This window comes from Culex quinquefasciatus, chromosome 3, assembly GCF_015732765.1.
Source record: "Culex quinquefasciatus strain JHB chromosome 3, VPISU_Cqui_1.0_pri_paternal, whole genome shotgun sequence".
NCBI lineage: Eukaryota > Metazoa > Arthropoda > Insecta > Diptera > Culicidae > Culex > Culex quinquefasciatus.
The window spans coordinates 139,422,151-139,443,527 of NC_051863.1; the positions used below are offsets into that span (position 1 = coordinate 139,422,151).

The 21,377-nt window shown below is 37.6% G+C and overlaps 4 protein-coding genes and 1 long non-coding RNA gene across 5 annotated transcripts; 2 read left to right on the plus strand and 3 right to left on the minus strand.

Moving 5' to 3' along the window:
• Positions 1–1,161: 1,161 nt before the first annotated feature.
• On the minus strand, positions 1,162–1,705 carry LOC119770242. The gene is made up of 4 exons (XR_005278729.1): positions 1,594–1,705; positions 1,451–1,529; positions 1,310–1,377; positions 1,162–1,214 (listed from the first exon to the last, which is right to left on the minus strand). It is a non-coding gene; the product is annotated as an uncharacterized LOC119770242 (long non-coding RNA).
• Positions 1,706–5,505: 3,800 nt separating this feature from the next.
• Positions 5,506–5,978, minus strand: LOC119770241 (cuticle protein 19-like). Its single transcript, XM_038264707.1, has 2 exons — positions 5,970–5,978; positions 5,506–5,910 (listed from the first exon to the last, which is right to left on the minus strand). Exons 1-2 carry the CDS (start codon positions 5,976–5,978, stop codon positions 5,506–5,508), a joined length of 414 nt encoding a protein of 137 aa, XP_038120635.1.
• Positions 5,979–10,272: 4,294 nt separating this feature from the next.
• LOC6034624 (pro-resilin) lies at positions 10,273–16,890 on the plus strand. Its single transcript, XM_038261226.1, has 4 exons — positions 10,273–10,349; positions 10,499–10,869; positions 16,344–16,401; positions 16,465–16,890. The coding sequence occupies exons 1-4, from the start codon at positions 10,341–10,343 to the stop codon at positions 16,888–16,890; spliced, it is 864 nt and encodes a 287-aa protein (XP_038117154.1). The 5' UTR covers positions 10,273–10,340.
• A 2,098-nt stretch (positions 16,891–18,988) lies between these two features.
• On the minus strand, positions 18,989–19,374 carry LOC119769269 (cuticle protein 8-like). Its single transcript, XM_038261227.1, has 2 exons — positions 19,366–19,374; positions 18,989–19,293 (listed from the first exon to the last, which is right to left on the minus strand). The coding sequence occupies exons 1-2, from the start codon at positions 19,372–19,374 to the stop codon at positions 18,997–18,999; spliced, it is 306 nt and encodes a 101-aa protein (XP_038117155.1). The 3' UTR covers positions 18,989–18,996.
• Positions 19,375–20,034: 660 nt separating this feature from the next.
• On the plus strand, positions 20,035–20,504 carry LOC119770095 (cuticle protein 8-like). Its single transcript, XM_038264323.1, has 2 exons — positions 20,035–20,043; positions 20,119–20,504. The coding sequence occupies exons 1-2, from the start codon at positions 20,035–20,037 to the stop codon at positions 20,428–20,430; spliced, it is 321 nt and encodes a 106-aa protein (XP_038120251.1). The 3' UTR covers positions 20,431–20,504.
• The last annotated feature ends 873 nt before the right edge of the window (positions 20,505–21,377 follow it).

Genomic DNA, 21,377 nt, shown 5'->3' on the forward strand with positions numbered 1-21,377 from the left:
GCGTCCCTACTTAATGTCTACTTGCAGCGTGTCGCAAATACGGCACTGCTGCCCCGATCGGACGTCTTTGCTGACGATGCTGAAAACAGCACCATCGACGACTGTGCCGATGCGTGGTATATAACATTAACTTAGGGTAGGACGCACGGACTAAGTCCGGTGCAGTGCATCATTAGTTTGTCCATATAATTTTCCATACAAATTTGGCAGCTGTCCATACAAAAATGATGTTTGAAAATTCAAAAATCTGTATCTTTTGAAGGAATTTTTTGATTGATTTGGTGTCTTCGGCAAAGTTGTAGGTATGGATACGGACTACACTGGAAAAAAATGATACACGGTAAAAAAAATTTGGTTATTTTTTTATTTAACTTTTTACCACTAAAACTTGATTTGCAAAAAAACACTATTTTTAATTTTTTTTATTTTTTGATATGTTTTAGAGGACATAAAATGCCAACTTTTCAGAAATTTTCAGGTTGTGCAAAAAATCTTTGATCGAGTTATGAATTTTTTAATCAATACTGATTTTTTCAAAAAATCGAAATATTGGTCGCAAACATTTTTCAACTTCATTTTTCGATGTAAAATCAAATTTGCAATCGAAAAGTACTTTAGTAAAATTTTGATAAAGTGCACCGTTTTCAAGATAAATCCATATTTAGGTGACTTTTTTGAAAATAGTCGCAGTTTTTCATTTTTTTAAATTAGTGCACATGTTTGCACACTTGTCACCTCCCATTTCCAGGGAAAGTGCGAGCATGAGACAAGATGGAGGACTATTGAATAGCAGGAGTACTATTTCCTGCACAGATGCAAAAGAACACAGCAAACAATAAAAATGGGTCGAATTCCAACAGAATCCCAGATAATTAACCAGCCCTCCCAAGACAAGGATAAATTCAATCTACACAGAAATAAAAGAGGGGATTTTAGCGTACTTACATCTATATTGGCGAACTAAACCTAGTTGGCGTCCTTAAAACTAGAGTTGCGGGTGTAAACCTATGTGTGTGTGTGACCCCCGTGTATCCCTCGACGATCCGGAACAACGTTGCTGCCCGGGCAGAACCCAGCTTGGTCACCGGCGAGAACGCCGGCCATCCGGTGCATTTGCCCCGCCGTCCAGTCGGCAGGAATGCACAGCAGCGCACTACTCCCCACCACGGCTCCAGCCATGATGGAATTCAGCTTGTGAAACAGGAAATGAAGGCCTGCACAATGGCAGACAATAGAAATTAGCACACATTTCAGGGACGAAGCACATTTTGGGACTTATTTTAGATACGGTTTAGCAGCTTTATCTTACCGATCTCAAGTACTCCTATCTACTCCAGCATGGCCATGCTTTCCATGCTGATCGTAGACGCCACCTCACTAAGCACAAAAAAGTACAAAAAGGACTCAAATTAACACAAATTAAGCACACGAGGGAGGGTCGCCACTCTACCTCTCCACCACGACCAATTTACGGTGTCGCGGCACCTCGCACTCCAGTGCGGTTATTATTCCACGCCTTGTTCTTCCTCCTAGGCGAAATAATCAAGATTACGATTAAAATTACGCTCACATCACAAAATCCGCAAAAATTACACTGGTGAGACGGTTTTCACCACAAGAAAACACAATTAGCTAAACTTCTGCTGGCCAATCGTCTGGCGGAACACTTGACGGGTCGACGATCGAGGCGGTCTCTTTGATGCTTAACCAGTGACTGATGATGCTCTGCGGGCGACGATCGGCTATATTGGTTGGCCGATCGCGCCTAAAGTGCCTAATAGAAAGTGGGGACACGAGAAACTGAGAACCAAGCGATTTTCTGTCAAAAAATTGAGCACCTCCAAGATCTTACAGATAAGGTGCTTACAATCTCTACTTCTTCCATAGGTTTTGTCAAAAAATGAACACCTTCCATTTAAACGCTTGGTAAATTTTGAGTGACCAACTGTGAGTGGCATTGCATTTAAAGTGCCTAATAGAAAGTGAGGACAAGGCTCTCAAAATGCAATGCCACTCACAGTTGGTCACTCAAAATTTACCAAGCGTTTAAATGGAAGGTGTTCATTTTTTGACAAAACCTATGGAAGAAGTAGAGATTGTAAGCACCTTATCTGTAAGATCTTGGAGGTGCTCAATTTTTTGACAGAAAATCGCTTGGTTCTCAGTTTCTCGTGTCCCCACTTTCTATTAGGCACTTTAATTGCATTTTGAGAGCCTTGTCCTCACTTTCTATTAGGCACTTCAGATCGCGCCGCGTGTTATCTCTCACGGCTCTGGTTGACGTCGGCCGATAAGAGATTGGAGAGTGAGTACCGGGGCGTCGCTAGGGTGGCTCAAACTGCTCGGCTTGATTTCCCCCTCGGGAAATTGGTTTGATGCTGGCATGGATTATGTTGATCCGGTACGTGATGTGATGATGAGCATGAACATAATCGGTGGGTGTGCATGTTGTGTTTTGTGCTAGGGTAATCATTCAAGGATCGGCCTTCGGTTTTGAAATTGCCCAATATCTAGTGCATACGTGCCTTATGTGCGTACGGTTAGCTGGGAGATCACGCACTCGCGAGAGTAAGCGCGCAATCGGCATCGATCGGCTGCTGGGAAGCCGCGATCGATGATGATGATGGTTCTTGGCTTCTTGTTTGTGTTGTAAGTGTAGTGGTTTTATAAAAATTCTAGCAGACAAAAGACCAAATTTTGCCCTGATTGGGATGGCTTAGGGCACTCTTCTTGTTATTCGCAGACTTCTACTGTTGCGATGGTAAACTGCAGCAGGCAGGTTACACACTTTTGGAAAACATATTTTTGAAGAGCTGAGAAAATTCTCTATATTTTGCTTTTTCGGACTTTGTTGATACGATCTTTAGTCGCTGAGATATTGCAATGCAAAGGTTTAAAAACAGGAAAATTGATGTTTTCTAAGTCTCACCCAAACAGCCCACCATTTTTAAATGTCGATATGTCAGCAACTAATAGTCCGATTTTCAATGTTAATATATGAAACTAACATTTTAAAAGGGCGTAATATTGAATGTTTGGCCCTTTTGAAATGTTAGTCTTGGTTTAAAATTTTTGAAAATATTGTTTTCGAAAAGATCGGAAAATTTCACAAATGTTTCATATATTAACATTGAAAATCGGACCATTAGTTGCTAAGATATCGACATTAGAAAATGGTGGGTTGTTTGGGTGAGACTAAGAAAACATCAATTTTCCTGTTTTTAAACCTTTGCATTGCAATATCTCAGCAACTAAAGATCGTATCAACAAAGTCCGAAAAAGCAAAACATAGAAAATTTTCTCAGCTTTTCAAAAATATTTTTTCCAAATGTGTGCAAACATGTGCACTAATTTAAAAAAATGAAAAACTGCGACTATTTTCAAAAAAGTCACCTAAATATGGATTTATCTTGAAAACGGTGCACTTTATCAAAATTTTACTAGAGTACTTTTCGATTGCAAATATGATTTTATATCGAAAAATGAAGTTGAAAAATTTTTGCGACCAATATTTCGATTTTTTGAAAATATCAATATCGATTAAAAAATGCATAACTCGCTCAAAGATTTTTTGCACAACCTGAAAATTTCTGAAAAGTTGGCATTTTATGTCCTCTAAAACATATCAAAAAATAAAAAAAATTAAAAATAGTGTTTTTTTGCAAATCATGTTTTAGTGATAAAAAGTTAAATAAAAAAATAACCAAGTTTTTTTTACCGTGTATCATTTTTTTCCAGTGTAGTCCATATCCATTCCTACAACTTTGCCGAAGACACCAAATCGATCAAAAAATTCCTTCAAAAGATACAGGTTTTTGAATTTTCAAACATCATTTTTGTATGGACAGCTGCCAATTTTGTATGGAAAATTATATGGACAAACTAATGATGCAAAATGGCTTCTTTGGGCATACAGAAGCCACCAAAAAAGTTTCAGTCGGATTAAAAAATACAAAAATTAAAATTGAAGAAAAAAGACCGATTTCGTAGAGAATTGCTCAAAAGCAAAAAACATCAAAGCAGTGTCGATAAAAATGGTGAATTTTAACGTATGATCAGTAAAAATACCATCAGTCAAACTTCTTTCTCAAATAGGAATCAGAAAAGGTTGTCCACTTTTTGCCAGCGAATATCTCGAATCGCGATTTTTGCTTTTGTGCCATAATGAAATGTTTGGCTCGATTTATTCAGTTGAGTTTGATGATAAATGTAAGTTGATTGCACAAAAAGATACATAAATAAAACATAAACACACAAAACTAGAGATGGGCAAAACTGCTTCTTTTTAGGAGCCGCTCATTCAAATGAATGGCTCTTTTTAACGGCCCTATCGCTTTTTTTTCTAAAGTTGGATGAAAAGCCTATTTTAAAGAATAGTAAGATATTTTTATTTTTTTTATCGGACTTTTATTAATTATTTGAAAAACAAAGGTTTAAGCGGTCTTAATGTCAACATTTCTACTCGAATCAAAACGTTTAAATAGTTGGATGTGGAGAGCACGGAAATTTTAATCTAGGATTTGGAAAAAATGTTAATATTAAATACATCTTCACGATTAGTTGTGCAATGATTTTTTTACATTGTTTAGAAAATCATTCAGCTTCACTTTTGGAGCGATTACAAAGAAAACAAAAAAAAATTGCATAAATGCTAAATGAAATCTTTCGACGTATATTGATGTGAAAGTTGCAAATAAACCTCCCAATGAAATATGTCGATTCAGCTTTCAAAAGTTGGGTAAAAGCTCCTCTTCATGCTGCCATTTTTTTTTAATTCTAAGGTACTTGAAAAAGTACACTTAGGGTCAATTATGACAAATTTGGCATTCATTCATAAGCATTGAAATATTTGAAATTACATCTTCAATTCTCAAAAACAAAATTAATACTACAAATAATTGAAAACATAATGAATTATATTAAAAATCTTAAATAAAGACACAACTTTAAAATTTATTCGATCTTAAAATGGTTCTTTCAAAAGACTGGAGTTTCAAAAAGAACCGAGGCTCTTTTTTGTTAGCCATGGTTCGTTCTCTCTTTTTTTGCTCAACTTTTCACTAAACTGTCAAAACTGTTCAAAGAAGAAAGGATGAGTAATAGTTAAACCAGATTGTCAGTTTTTATCAGTTTAATGAAATGGATTATGAATTCAATAAACATTTTTTGTTGAATCGGATATTTCTGCGTGTATGTAACAATGTCCGGAATCACCATACGACCTATTGTTGGTTAGGTGATCGATAGACATTCCAAACGAGTTTGAATGTTTGGAGATGTTGCAACCCTGTTTCAAGTTACGTAGGTACCTTAAAAAGTATTAATAGGTCAGATGAAATTTATTCCCAAATCTTTTGTGTGATCCATTTCTTGTAAGTAGTGAGGCAGTCACCAACTATATATGTGGATTAAGTTAGTTCAAGGCAAATAAATCAATCTATTCAACAGTCACAAATTTAATTCTTTATTGGGCAACATAGCTAGGATTTTCAGGGAGTACTTCATTCAAAAGTGCTGGTTTAGGTTGCTGTAGCTGTATCCCGATCCGTGTCCGTAACCCTGATATCCCTGGTTCTGGTATCCACCACCGTAGTGCTGGTGTCCGTAAACCTGCGGGTGGTGCGCATGACCAATCCGCTTGACGTGAGCCGTCAATCCGTGGTGCTTATCCGAATGGTACTCCACGACTCGCTTGGTTCCGTCGGCCTCATCCAGGGTGTATCCTCCCTTAACGACATCCCCATCCCGGGACTCCCATTGGCTCTTGTGGTCTCCGGTGTGGTGATCCTTCACGCCGTACTCGTACTTGTACTTGGGGTACGAGTGGTGATCCTCGTGGTGGTATCCCTCACCGCCCCAGTACTGGGCTGAAACGGTGGCCAACAGGCAGAACAGGGCGAATAGGGCGATCTAGGGGAAACGTTTTTAAAATTAAATTTCAATGATAAAATTTAAAGCGAGAGATTTACTTTGAACATTTTGATGAGACAACGTCAATCGATGAACTGATACTGTTCGGTAAGTCACATTTGGCTTTTATACAAAGAAGTAGTCAACCGGGCAGTAGCTAATTTTAGTCATTAGAATAGAACACAAACCTAGCTCGACAAACTAATCGATTTCCCCTACCGTGACCGCATGCGGCCGAAGAAATGCACCTGTCTTGGAACGCACAACGTGCGCTAGGGTGTCCGGAATTGAGAAAATATTAATAAATTCTGACAAAATATTCTTTTTTTAACACTAGCAAAATTCAAATTAAAAATAGCTAAACTTCCCAATGATTAAACAAATTTTTCACGCTTGTTCAAAGATGATGTATAGTATGTTAAATTGAGTTAAATTAGGTCATAATATATTTAAAGACACCCTAACATGCCCGCTGAGTGACACATAACAAAAACATTAAATTAAATTTTGCTCTTTGGTCGCGTTGCAAATCGTTGCCACCACCTTGGCCAGGGCAGTTTCCAAGACCAAGTGACCACAAATCTGCCTCCACCGAAGGTCAATCGATTGGTTTCATAGGGTGGTACCCCACAGCCGGTTCCAAGGCTGTTAGAACCTTGCAAATTTCGGTTTTCGCGGTCAGTTTTGCGCAAAAACGGTGGAAAGAGCGATTTTCTCTTTGGGGGAACCTAAACGGGCGCGACTAACCGGCGCGATTTGCTTACAAAGACGCCGTGGGGTGTCGGCGCCGCGTTCATGGCAGAGAGAACCGCGCGATTGACCGCAGGCAGCAGCAGGTCGTCAGACAGAGGGTAGACACACAAAACTGGATAATGGTGTTTGATGCGGATAATTGAGTCCGAAATTCGCGCTCCTAATTGGGTGTGAAATTGGAACGTGGAGATATGCATGTTGGTTTTGCACTGTTGCAGGTCTTGGGGGGGTTTGGACACTTTTTGTTGATGATTTAATTGATTGATGAATGGGTTGTTGGGATTGATGGAAGATGATACAGATAGGGTTAGGAAGAGCACAGACGTTAATGTATAACAGCTGTGATACTATTGTGATTTTATTTTATTATTTTTTTTTCATTGTCAGATATGATACATCCATCACAAATAAATTTGCTACACAGAAAAAAATCAATTCCCGTAATCGTGAATTAAGTTCACGAATGTGAGATCCACGAAGGAATTTATTCATGAGTATGGTGCATTTGCACCATAAACGTGAATATATTCCTTCGTGGTTCTCATAATCGTGAACTGACTTCACGGTTTCGAGAATTGATTTTTTTCTGTGTACATCCGTTTTCATGAGTTTACTAAAACTGTAAAAAAGTAGGTTTTGATTGAGGCAAATAATTTCAGATATATTTAAAAATTTACTAAAAAAGCATACTGCGTTTTGTAAACACTGGGCTGTTGAGTCGGAGTCGGTAAGTTCTGAGAAGCCGGAGTTGGAGTCAGAGTCGCTAAATCTTCAACAGCCGGAGTCGGATTTTTTTGTATTCCCTTTATTTATATTTGACATGAAATAGAAGTTTATGCAACAAGCGGGTCCGGTGGTTTAGTGGTTAGCGTGGTAGCCTATAAACCCCAGTATGGCCTGGGTTCAATCCCAGACGGACCCGGTGGCATTTTTCGAGACGAAATTTGCCTGATCACGCCTTCTATCGGATGGGGAAGTAAAACGTCGGTCCATTTGCGTAAAAAGAGGTTATGAAGTGACTCACCACACATAACCTTCGGACGCCTAGAAATGAGCAGAAACTTGCAACAGAGCCCACAAAAGACCCGGGGGTCGTTAAAGTGGATTGCTTTGCTTTGCAACAAGTGGCAAAAGAGGATACTTCCATAACTAGTCGTTTTTTTGGCTGAAAAAGTCATGTTTTGCAGCAAGTAGAATACATTTTTTTACGATCTCACTTTTGAATTGTTTTTTTTCTCCAGTGAATCGTTTGTTTATGCGCTTGAATGTTATTTGCTGTCAATATAAGTGTCAAACTCCGAAACAGTATCGATAGAATTACTTCTTGAACAAGTTATTACTTTTCATTACTCATATTCATGCTGAAATGTACTTTTCAGTGCTGTTATTTTTGGCGAAGCCGTTTCGTCATTCGAGAATGATTGCAAAAGTAAAAAATAAACTAGATTTCTAGATATAAATTGTATTTCAAATTTATGTCCGTTGGCTTTGTTCGAGATCGCGAGAGGAGGGTGGGGGGAATTGCAAGCCTAATTTTCAAAATCTTGAAACAAAAAAGAACGTGACTTCCCTGGCACCACAGTTCATCCGGCCAGGTAATTTGACTACCGGTATATGTCCGGCCGAAGCACCCGGTACTGCCCCGCCTCTTAGTGGTTTTCAACCCGTTCCAGTGAACGCGACGACAAGCTTCAACTACCCTGGACACAATCTACCAGGCGCCGTACAAAACAACTCCGCCTTGCAGAACGTTACATCCTCGGCACCGCTACACTTCCGGCCAGCTGCTGTGAGGGGTAATTCCGCACGTCGTCGAAGAAATCCACCGATCAACTTTTTCTGTGTTCTATACTAACATTTCCTATATTTTAAGTAAAAAGAAGTTTGCAGTAATTTTTGTTGTTCTCAAATTATGCCTTTACGCATTTTTTATTTTTTTTATTGTGCCATTGTTATATGGCAACATTCTTGTTTTCCAAAAACAAAAAATAATATAACTATTAGTGAGAAGTTAAAAATATTTTTGAAAAAAATGCAGTGTTCAAACTCATATATCTAAAAAAACGCTGGAAATTTGTTTTACACTAGGTTGCAATTACTAGATACAATGAAAAAATAGAGGCATTTTTCTTTGAACTCGTGATATGGGATCGTGTATAGATCAAGTGGCCTTCAAATTTAAAATTTCCTATCCCCCTTACCGTGGGTTTTCTCCATTTTTTTTAAATTTTTGTATAAACCTTGGTTTAACGTTTTGAAGAACAATTTTACCAAAGAGTGCGAATAGAGTCGTAAACTCTAAAGAATGTTGCAGCATTAAAAAAACGCCACGCAAAATTTCAACTTTTTCTTCGTGCCTTTTTTAAATCCACTTTAGCCTCTAGATTTAAAAAAATATCTTTTTCAGACAGAATATTAACCCTCTAAAACCCAACCCCGCCTTTAGACGGGCTTCGATTTAAAAAATTGCCGAAAATCAATTTTTCAACCAATTTTTGATCTTTAAAATGCATTGGAAAGAAAAACTCTTAAAATTTTAGAAAATTTTAGGGTTTTTGTGTGACTTTGACAATGTTTTTAAAAATGATTTTTTTAGGGGTCAACTTTGGCTCTGTTTTTTAGTAACATTTCCTATATTTTAATAAAAAGAAGTATGCAGTAATTTGTCTATAGACTATAGTGTCCCAGACTATGCCTCTACGCATTTTTTTTTACAATTTAAATGATAATGATGCTATTTTATAGCAGGCAATTTTAAAAACTAGCAAAACATTGAAATAGAATTAGATAAACGAAAAGTAATGATAGGAGGTAGTAGAATAGGCCAAATACTACCAAAAACAAACATAAAAAAACAAGATATAATAAGTTTTTCGAAGAACAAAAGTTGCAAAAAAAAATTCGAAAAAAAATGTGGGCAGTAGAGGGTTATATCACAAAAGTTTAGTGACTGAGATATCCACATTTTTAATCGAGGCTTAAACATATTTTCAGGAATACCTTTGCTTGTAACATTGTTTAGTTTTGTTAACATCAAATTTGAAATGAATGGTTCATTTTATGAATAATTTTGTAATTTCCCTTCGATTTAAATCTCGACATATCATCGAAAACTTCACCAATTCATTTATAGCTGTCAAACAGAAAAGATTATGCAAAAAAGGATTTTTTAGTGGTCACAGGGATAATATCCATTTAAATATGGGTCATTCCCGACCCCTATTCGATTTCCTTGAAATTGTGTGTTTTAATTCTTGATCACGAATCCGAGTTCCATTTTTTGATGCCCCATGACGGAGGGGCGGTACGACCACTTTAATTTTTAACATGCGCCTTTTTTCGCGTTAAATTTGGGGACTTTTCCACAGAATGTTATATTTTCAGGAGTCTCCCAACCGAACAATTAAATTAGGAATTGTTCTTTACGCACGTCGCCTTAGGTCGCGTGACCACTTGACTTGGATCGCTATCGGGGTTTTAATTTAATAAATTCTACCGATTTCGAATGTTCTGCACGACTGGGTAGCGTGACCGCTAAAACTTTTGCCGTGGTGACCACAATGACTTATAAAAGCGACGGCGCATCAAAGCTGAACCATCATTCACCTCTGCGTTTTCGCCAAAACCAAACCAAACCAAACCAGGCCGGGCCACCACACTTCTAACGAGCAAGCAAAATGTTCAAGGTAAGTTGCGCATCCTTATGAGCTGAGCTTCTTCTTTAAGTTGGTTTTTTTTCGTACAGAGTTTGCTTACTAGATTTAATTGTTAGTTTTTGGTCAAGAGTTGATCTAGTTTAAAAATGTGTTTTTTTTTACCATTCTTCATCCAACAGGTTGCAATTGTTTTGTCGGTGGCGATGGCGGCGATCGTGTCCGCCCAATATTACGGTGGCGCCGGTGCCGAATCGTCCGGTCTCGGGAGTTATGGCTCCGGCGATGAGCACAAGGACTACTACGCGTATCCCAAGTACAAGTACGAGTACGGCGTCAAGGATGGCCACACCGGAGATCACAAGAGCCAGTGGGAGGAGCGCGATGGGGATGTTGTCAAGGGCGGTTACACTCTGCATGAAGCTGACGGCACTGAGCGTGTGGTTGAGTACACATCCGATAAGCACAACGGTTTCCAGGCCGTGGTGAAGCGCGTCGGTCATGCCGACCATCCGCAGGTGTACGGTCACCAGGGTCAGCAGCAGCAGGGGTGGTGAGCGGAAACGGCTTGGAATTGATTTATTAGGACGTCATTGGCTGTGATATTATGACTATGCAAAAGTGATGGGATGATTGTTTATTTATTTAAATGTGCAATAAAAAGAGAATTGTTAAGCAAAGTTTTATCTGGATTATTGTCTCGGTTTTGCATTTCCGTTTTGAGAATACTAACTTTTCCTGGCATTCTATAGTAAAAAATATCCTACTTATCTTCATCAAGACATTATTGCTGGAAAATTCATTCCCTATGTCAAGCCATTTTACATCATTTGTAGGGTTAGTGAAATTTCACGATTTCGCGGACAGCGTGAAATCCGCGAAATTTGGCTTTTTCCGCGAAATCCCGTGAAATTATATGTTTGTGTGAGAATGTAACGATTTTTCTCAAAATAATTTATCAAACTCAAAAAGGAATAAAAATAATCTTATGAACTACTGTAGAATTAAGCGAATGAATATACTGGTTTAATTACTAATATAGGGTTAGTGATTTTGACGATTTAGTGGACGGCACTAAATTCGTGAAATTTATCAATTTTCTCAAATCATTTTTTTTAAATAACAACGTAATAAATATTTCATCTAAAAAGACTATTTAATTAAATTTTATTAGTATTCAATTAAAAAGTTTGATATGAACCATTTGAAGAAATGTTCTGATTTTTTTGCTTTTTTAGAAACTCACTAAATTTAGTAATATTTTCATTCGCTGTAACAAAAATTTTACTGCTATTTTATTTGAAAGGTATATTTAGTTTTGAAAGAAATTTAAAGAATCGTGCTTTGTCTTATTCAAAATGAAATGAAGAATTTTTTTATCTCTGCAATCACATTTTAAAAACATCAAATTATTGTTATTTGTTTATTTGGGTGGATGATTCCCGTGAAAGTTAAAAATACTACTTTTTTGTTTTCTTTTCTCATTTAGGATCAAAATTTCGATATTGTTAAATATTATATCATTTTTATATTTGCAAATTGTTTTTAAATTTGGTTTTTGAAAGTGAGCTAAAACCCTTAAAAAATATGTTTAAAAAGCTAAATGTCGCAGAAAATTCAATTTATTTTACTCATTTTTACTAGACAAGATTGTTAAATCTTGCTTTGATATGAGATTCAATAAAATGTAAAATGATATAACAGAAGCAAATGAGCGAAAACATTTTAGCTTTATTAGTTGAATATTGGAAGAGCAGGTCAGTAAATGAGAATAAGCGTGCCCTACATTTTGTTTCAAAATATATATAGAGCCCATCCATAAACCAGGAGGATTTTTTTTGTGTCTCGTTCAAATTTAGTGAAGATTTTTTTAGTTTATTCAAGAATAATATATAATAAAGCATAAAAAGTAGTTTCTGTGATTTAAACATAGGATTTTTAGAGTTTTTTTAAAAACATTTTTCAAGTTCCGCGAAATTTGCGTGAAATTTGGTGTTTTGAAATTGAGGTCCCCGTGAAAATTGCAATTTTCGAGCGTGAAAAATCACTAAGCCTAATCATTTGATTTTCCATACAAGTCCCGATACAACTTTGCTTGCTGGTCATATAAAATGGGCATGTAAATATTTCAAAATCTGTTTCTTGTTGAGGAATTTAATGTTGGATTTGGTATCCTCGGAGATATTATATAGCTTATGAATATGGCGCATGAATTTGTATCCACTTTTTATCGCTAAAAGTTAAATTCACGAAAACGTATTTTTTTATTTGGAGATTTTTTGATATGATATAGAAGACCAAAAAGCACTAGAGTTTAGGATGGTGCAAAATCTGCTACCGGAATGATACCAAATTTCAAAATTATTTTTTGAATCCAATTCAAAAATATTTAATGAAGGAAAAACACACCTGAACAAAATATTTTCAAAAGTCTGGAACTTTCGTACAATTTGTTTTGCACTTTGTTCATTGTTTATTTTTCTCAGTGTAAATTAATTTGCCCCTATACTTAAATCTCTATATCTCGGAAACAATTGGTCCAATTTTCCATCTAAAAATAGAAACTGTTTTAAATGTTTTGTTCTGCTCTTATTTTTGACATCGAAAATTAATCCAATTTTAAATTAGTGATTTTTTTTTGCGGTACTGTACATCGAAATTAAAAGAAAATCTTGAGATTTTTTAATAAACTCAATAATGACAAAAACTGTTGAAAAAATATTTGTACCAACCTAATTTGACATTGATAAAAACTTATTTTTCAAAAAAAAATTTGACATCTGTTTGTATGTTATTCTACCCGTTTCACATAAATTGACGTTATCATTTGAAAAGAGGTAATATCCAACTATCTTATTTTCATCCTTTTATTAAATTAATCTTTATTACTGTGTTAAAAACGGTGCACCTTGTACTAAAGAATTGTAAGGTAAATTCCATAACCTACGATTTTTAAAACAATTTTCAATGAAAAGCATTGGATATTTCAAACCATAGTTATGGTAAAACTACACAGTAAAAAAATGTGTATATTTTGAAGTGGTAGAATTCTGAGGTTTTATATCTTTCATGATGTAATATTACATTAATTTAGACTGAAAATATGACAATGAAAAAATGTGCATTTACACACATTTATAAATGTTTACCATGATTTTTTTAGTGTGTAATATTTCACAGTAAAAAAGTATACTATAGTTATCAGTGGTGGAAGAATCTTCATCAAAAGATTTTTTTTGTATTATTTTAGATAATGATAAGGGAATTGAATTTCCTACAAAAATCTTACACTCTCATGTCGTTTTTTATTGTCACATGGGTCTCCACCAACTCACACGAAATCGGACAAAGTTGCTCCGACCCCTCTTCGATTTTCGTGAAACTTTGCTCTAAGGTGTAATTTTGGTGCCTGATCACTAATCTGAGGTCCATTTTTCGATATCTGGTGACGGTGGGGCGGTACGACCCCTTTCATTTTACTGGTTTTTTACTAAGACACGTTATTTTAGTGATTTGTAGCTCGCAACCGTGAAGAGATAGAGATTTGGTGTCAAAGAGACTATTGTGTAAAATTAGACGCCCGATTTGATGGCGTACTCAAAATTCCGAAAAAAAACGTATTTTTCATCAAAAAAAGTTAAAAAATAGTTTTAAAATCGCTGCCATTTCCCATGACTTAACTGTCAATAATCGTGAGACATGTCATTTTATGGGAAATTTAATGTACTTTTCAAATCTGAAATAACCCAGAAGGGTCATTTTTTCATTTAGAACAAAATTTTTCATTTTAAAATTCTAACTTTGCAGGGTTAAATTTAAAAGTGTAACAATGTTCTACAAAATTTTGATATATAGACACATTGGGTTTGCATGTATTCTTCACGAGTTATCAGAATCTAAAAAAAAAGTTTTTTGAAAAAGTTATGATTTTGACCATTTTGACCAGTTTTTCGAATTTTTAACCTCAAAAACTCAATCGTGTGCTTTTGAAAGTATGTTTTCGGAATGTTCAGCTAATTTTGCATAATATTGACCCCTTGGACGATTGTTGTGGCTTGTGCACTGTTTGTATGTGGGGATTTTTCGAAAATAAAAAAAAAAAACCGGATACACTCACTCATCACAATTTTTTTTTTTGAAAAAAAAATCTGATTCTCGCAATGCACGAGTCACAACAATCGTCCATGGGGTCATTCTTATGCAAAATTAGCTTAGCTTTCCGAAAAAAATACTTTCAAAAGCACATAATTGAGTTTTAGCGGCAAACTCATAACTTTTTCAAAAAACTTTTTTGTAAAATTCTGATGACTCGTGAAGAATACGTGCAAACCCCTTATGTCTATATATCAAAATTTTTGTTATTGTCTGCTCTACAACTTTGTAGAGAAAAATAAAAAAAAGAAAAGAAAAATGGACCTCGGATTCCCCTTAGAGCAAAGTTTCACGCAAATCGAAGAGGGGTCGGGGCAACTGCTGTGTGAGTTGGCGGAGAATGACCCACATGTGTTCGAGTAACGATAAAGGCTGTCATTCATTTTCGAAATAGGTAATACAGATTCATCAGAAGTAATGTGAAAAAGGTAACTTTTGAAAGAAAATATGCAAAAAATGCAACGGCCTTTACTGAACGAACTTTTTTTGTCTTAATTCCATAAAATGTCAAAAAAAAAAATTTCTCAATTATTCTTCAGAGGTCAGACATCTTAATTTAACTTGTTCGTTTTAACGTCAAATTTGTACTGCTTTTCAACAGAGACATTCAATTTACTTTTATAGCTGTAAGCAGACCAACCTAGGTCTAATTCTACACGAATCATGAGTGGCCTGCTTCTTGGTCAGAACCCAGCTCGGCAGCACTAATTTCTCATGTTTCCTGCTAAATTCGTTACTGAAATGACCAACGGCTGCACACCGCTGCTAGCTAGGGCACTAAAATTCAGCGCATGTTCAGCGAGTACTTACGCGCACTCGCTGTACTAAAGTTTAGCAGAACCTACCAACAAACGGCAATTTGCTTCACAATACTGAGCTCGACTTGGAAGGGCTGTTTGGTGATTTGTTTTGCGCTGTTTTCCATTCGTTTTCACATGTGTCTGATTTATCGCTTGAACGATTTTCACATATTTCAATTATTAATGTCGAAAAGATGACAAATGATCAGTTAATGTAACGCGATTAGGTTGCAATCGTAAAATGCACGCGTCCATATGAGTTGGGCTTTGACAAATAAAAGTTTTATGGTGATTTGCGAAAGCGCCACACTTTGTGAAATCTTGGTTTTAATAGGTTGGCTCGCGAAAAGTGTCACGTGGTCATGGAGAATTCCAACCGATGCTCATCATGCGCTACTGCTATAGTTATTCGAGGGTGGCTTCCACCTCAGAAGATCCCAGATCAAAACTCGGTTGAGCGTGATTGACGCAAGGGTTTCTAAATGCGGTGACCAAATCTAGAAGGCCGTTCTTTGGGTGAGCGCATTACACCCAAACGAAAAATATATCTCAAAATCTGCAACAGTGGATTTGCTGCAGAAAATGTTATATTTTATTACATTTTTTGCAGCAAGCCCATAGATCATTTTTGCCCGCGTGTAAACACGTCAGCGATCTGCAGTTCTCACCAACACATAGAATGCTGGCGCGTCCCCGAGCAACACTCTAGAGAGAACATTATGTTCGCGCTCTGTCTCTTACCATTCATCAAGCGTCCATGGCGCGGTGGTAGCGTGTCGGATCAGCAACCTAGAAGTTGATGGTTCAATCCTCGTTCTGTTAAGATTTTTTTTCTGCAATACAATCAATCTGCCGTCGGTATTGTCGATAATTGTCGGTAACGGGCAAAAATGTCATACCCCTATATCGCAAAAAATGCATGAGGACAGTTTTCATGCAGATTCTGATATACTTTCATGCTGCCATGCATCAAAATCATGCGACCGCCGGTTGGGTGTATGCTCAAAGAACGTTTTTAGGCATGACTAAAAGCTGGTGGTATAAATTAGCGTTCCGCTGCGCCAACAAATCACAGTTCTCATCTAGCATTCCAATCAAGTGGATCAAAAACAGTTCCCGCAACAATGTTTAAGGTAGAGCGCGAAAGATTTGCTTACATACATTTTACTAATTTCTTCTCGAATATCTTCCCCCAGTTTGTCCTGGTTCTTGCCCTGGCGGTGGCCGTTTCCGCCCAGTGGGAAGGTGGCTTCGAGGGAGGCTACGGCGGTGAGCACAAGGATTACCCCCATTCCCACCCCAAGTACAAGTTCGAGTACGGCGTGAAGGACCACAAGACCGGAGACCACAAGAGCCAGTGGGAGTCCCGGGATGGAGATGTCGTCAAGGGAGCTTACACGCTGCACGAGGCCGATGGAACCGAACGCATTGTGGAGTACTCGTCCGATAAGCACAACGGATTCCAGGCCCACGTCAAGCGGGTCGGACATGCCCATCACGAGGGAGGTCACTACGGTGGAGAGTCATCGTCCTTCGGAGGATTCGGCAACGGTGGATATGGCCATGGTCATGGACATGCCAGTAGCTACGCCAACAACAACCTGTACTCCCACCATCATTGAAATTTAACCGGTCGATCTCTTGATAGTATTATGCTTCTGAATCTATCACTCTGTCTTCAGCTCTTTTTGTAAATATGATTGTTTTCATGCTTCTTATGATTTGATTTTCACAAACTGTAAATACAAAAAATAATCTCCTAAACCAAGTCTTTTTTGTCTTTTTTAAATTGCATTTCAAGCTTTCTGATAGTTTGATGTTTGTCGGTCAAACAACTTATTTTGCAAAACTCTAGAGTGAAACAATCCTGTTGTGGTTGAATGTAACCAATGGTTACTAACCATGCTATTTTAAATATTTCATTTCAGTTGAAATCGCTTTTTAGAAGCTGGGTTTGCTTATAAACATCACGAGTTATCGCGATTTTAAGAAAAAAAGTTTTTAAAAAGTTACTTTTTGCAATTCCGTCGTGAAACTACTTACTTTTCCTGTCATTCTTGAACGACGAAATAGCCTACTTTTCTGTACCAAAAATAACAGAATCGAACAGCAACACTTTTCAAAATAAATGCTGAAAAGTTCTACTTTTCAGCACTGAAATGGGTGCTGAAAAGTTGAACTTTTCAGCACTTGTTTCGAAAAGTAACACTTTTCAACATTTTTTTGATTCAAACGATTTATTGACAAAATACATGAAAATTTGACATTAAATTTCACTCAATGGGTGTTTTTCGGAATTGCAAAAAATGTTGTATGGAACTCGTTGCAAAACTTGATTTTTTCAGCACTCGTCGTATTTATCCAACTCGGTGAACCTCGTTGGATAAATGTACGACTCGTGCTGAAAAAATCCTCTTTTTGCAACTTGTTGCATAAACTACTATTTTGCGTTTCTCTTTGTTTCGTCGTCCGTGTCTGTCGCGGGTGACGATGAACGGCCATTATCGACGACGACAAACTTTTTCAAAACTTTTTTTCCTAAAATCGCGATAACTCGTGATGTTTATAAACAAACCCCTTATGTTTAAATATCAAAATGTGTGTTATTGTCGGCTCTACAACCTTGTAGAACATTATAACACTCTAAAAAATATCCTTGCAAAATTAGAAAAAACACGAGATTATAAAATAAAAAAATATGTTCTAAATGAAAAAATGACCCTTCTGGGTCAATGTAGATTCGAAAAGAACATTAAATTTCCCTTAAAATGACGTGTTCCAAAATTTTTTACAGTCAAATAACGGAAAATGAGAGAGTTTTAAAACTTTTTCAGAGTTTTTTTTTAATGAAAAATACGTTTTTTCGGAATTCTGAGTACGCCATCAAATCGGGCGTCTAATTTTACATAAAAGTCCCTTAGAAACCAAATTTCTATCTCATCACCGTTTCAGGCTGCAAATTATTGAAAACACCTCATTTTTCGCATGTTCAAAAATGAAAGGGGTCGTACCGCCACTCCGTCACGAGATATCAGAAACGGTCTTCGGATTCATGTTCAGGGACAAAAGTTACCCCTTAGGACAAAGTTTCACGTAAATTGAAGAGGGGTCGGGGCAACTTCTGTGTGAGTTGCCGGAGAATTAACCATGTTTTGATCATAGAGAAAAGGTTATTGAATTTCAAATTAATTTGAAAATATTCACATTCTTGGATTGATTGCTTGTTTTCTAATGCCAATCCAATATACAATAAGAACCCTTTTTTGTGGTTCAGAATTTCATGAACGCTTGTTTACGATTTAGGGAACTGATTTTTCTTCGTATAGTGATGTGATTTTAAAAAAGGTAAAACAACCGATTCGGTTCGAATCCCGCGGCGGGCGCTCTAAAATTCTTTGTGTAAATATAGGTATTCGGCGCCGTCGCTCCGTGCCATACTTTCATACACTTAGGAGCCCAGGGCGGCGAAGTCCTTGTAGATGATAAGGAAGACACTAGTGGTTGGTACTAGCAATGGTGGCCGACAGCTATAAAGTCAACTTCGTTTAAAACAACCGATTTCATTCAATTGGATGAATATATGTAATAATCAACAGCATCTATCAACAATTACAATATCACATTCGCTACATACAGCAGCTTATTATTCAATCTCGCAGTCAAGTGTTCTCTCTTTTTTTAATGCGTGCCTCTTCCGGTTGTTTGGTTCCGATGCCTAAATCCACCACTTAGTGATGTCCATGGACGGTCTTGACCACGGCCTCGAATCCGTTGTGGTCATCGGCCTTGTAGTCAACGATGCGGTGGGTTCCGTCGGCCTCATCCATCCACGACGTCTCCGTCCGGGACTCCCACTGGGTCTTGTGGTCTCCGGTGTGGGCATCCTTGACGCCGTACTCGAACTTGTACTTGGGGTGGGCGTTGTAGTCCTCGTCGTGGTGGGCGGCGGCCTTTGGCGCTCCGTGCTCTCCTCCGTAGTACTGGGCAGAGGCAACAACGGTCAGACAGGCAACGAGGGCGATGATCTGGAAAGGGGAAGAAGAAGCAGTTTTGAGTTAGTTAATTTGGAATGCTTGTTAATATTATAATCCAATTACTTTGAACATTTTTGTGGCTGGTTGGCTGTTAGAATGTGTGCTGATGAAGATGTACTGCTCAACTGATACTTTCAAGCAGTATGGTTTGATGTATTTATACCCCTCTCACGTTAGGAGAGATGATTGACCATGCCATCTATTGGTCGATGACGGTACGATCCACCTATGGAAGAATTTGACCGGCCGGTGTATGGTCGTTTTGATGACATTGCCAGCGATGAGGTTTTGCGAAAACAAAAATTGACCACGAGCACAGTATCGTGTATGAGAAGAGATTGCTACTGTTTTTATTTCCAAAATACAGGAAGGCTTCAAATACCAAACAATGATTTCACAAAACGACTTTTCTTTGTACCTAAAAAATAAAAAAAATCCTGTATTTTGGAATCAAAAACAGCAGCAATCTCTCCTCATACACGATACTGTGCTCGTGGTCAATTTTTGTTTTCGCAAAACCTCATCGCTGGCAATGTCATCAAAACGACCATACACCGGCCGGTCAAATTCTTCTATAGGTGGATCGTACCGTCATCGGCCAAAAGATGGCATGGTCAATCATCTCTCCTATCGTCAGAGGGGTATAAATACATCAAACCATACTGCTTGAAAGTATCAGTTGAGCAGTACATCTTCATCAGCACACATTCTAACAGCCAAACAGCCACAAAAATGTTCAAAGTAATTAGATCATAACACTAACAATTATTCCAAATGTACTAACTCAAAACTGCTTCTTCTTCTTCCCCTTTCCAGATCATCGCCCTCGTTGCCTGCCTGGCCGTTGTTGCCTCTGCCCAGTACTACGGAGGAGAGCACGGAGCGCCAAAGGCCGCTGCCCACCACGACGAGGACTACAACGCCCACCCCAAGTACAAGTTCGAGTACGGCGTCAAGGATGCCCACACCGGAGACCACAAGACCCAGTGGGAGTCCCGGGACGGAGACGTCGTCAAGGGACAGTACACCCTGGATGAGGCCGATGGAACCCACCGCATCGTGGACTACAAGGCCGATGACCACAACGGATTCGAGGCCGTGGTCAAGACCGTCCATGGACATCACTAAGTGGTGGATTTAGGAATCGGAACCAAACAACCGGAAGAGGCACGCACTAAAAATACGAGAGAACACTTGACTGCATGATTGGAACATTTGCTGCTGCATGTTACGAATGTGATATTGTAATTGTTGATAGATGTTGTTAATTACTACATAAATTTATCCAATTGAATGAAATCAGTTGTTTCAACTTTTTATATATCACATCACTACACGAAGAAAAATCAGTTCCCTAAATCGTAAACAAGCGTTCATGAAATTCTGAACTGTAAAAAAGAGTTCATATTGCAATTGGGTTGGCATTAGAAAATAAGCAATTCCTCCAAGAATGTGAATATTTTCAATTTAATTTTAAATTCAATAACCTTTCTCTGTGATCAAAACTTATTTTTGCGTCATAAGCCCATCCACACAATTATAAAGGCTGGTCAGAACAACTCTTTGCCAATTTTGAGTTGGTGTGCAAACTTGTAACACTTTTTTATAAATGAAATCGGGTAAAAAAATTGATTGCATATCGTCGCCGTGCTAACTTGTCGTACGTGCATTTTAAGCCAAATTGAGTTAAGAACGCCATTTTGTGCAGCTCACAATGCCTCACCTTTTGACCTTCACAGATCACCAAAATTCGGTTTCAATCCTGAGATATTCAATAAAACCCGAAAAAAAACCCGTGCATTTTTTGTCACTTTACATATAAAAGAAGTTTCAATCTCGTCGTGCTATCTTGTGACTCCCTGAAAATTGATGTAAGTGTGACAAAAGGCCAAAGGGATGTCAGGTCAAAACGCGTTTGACGCACGTACAAGTTAGACTACCGTAAAAATTTTAATTATTACTCGGGACTCCGGCAACCAACATCAACCAAACTTTGGGACAATGCACAGAATGGTCAGCCAAACAAAACGTGTTTGTTATTGTTTACATTGCGTACTTTCGTTTTTGTTTATTCA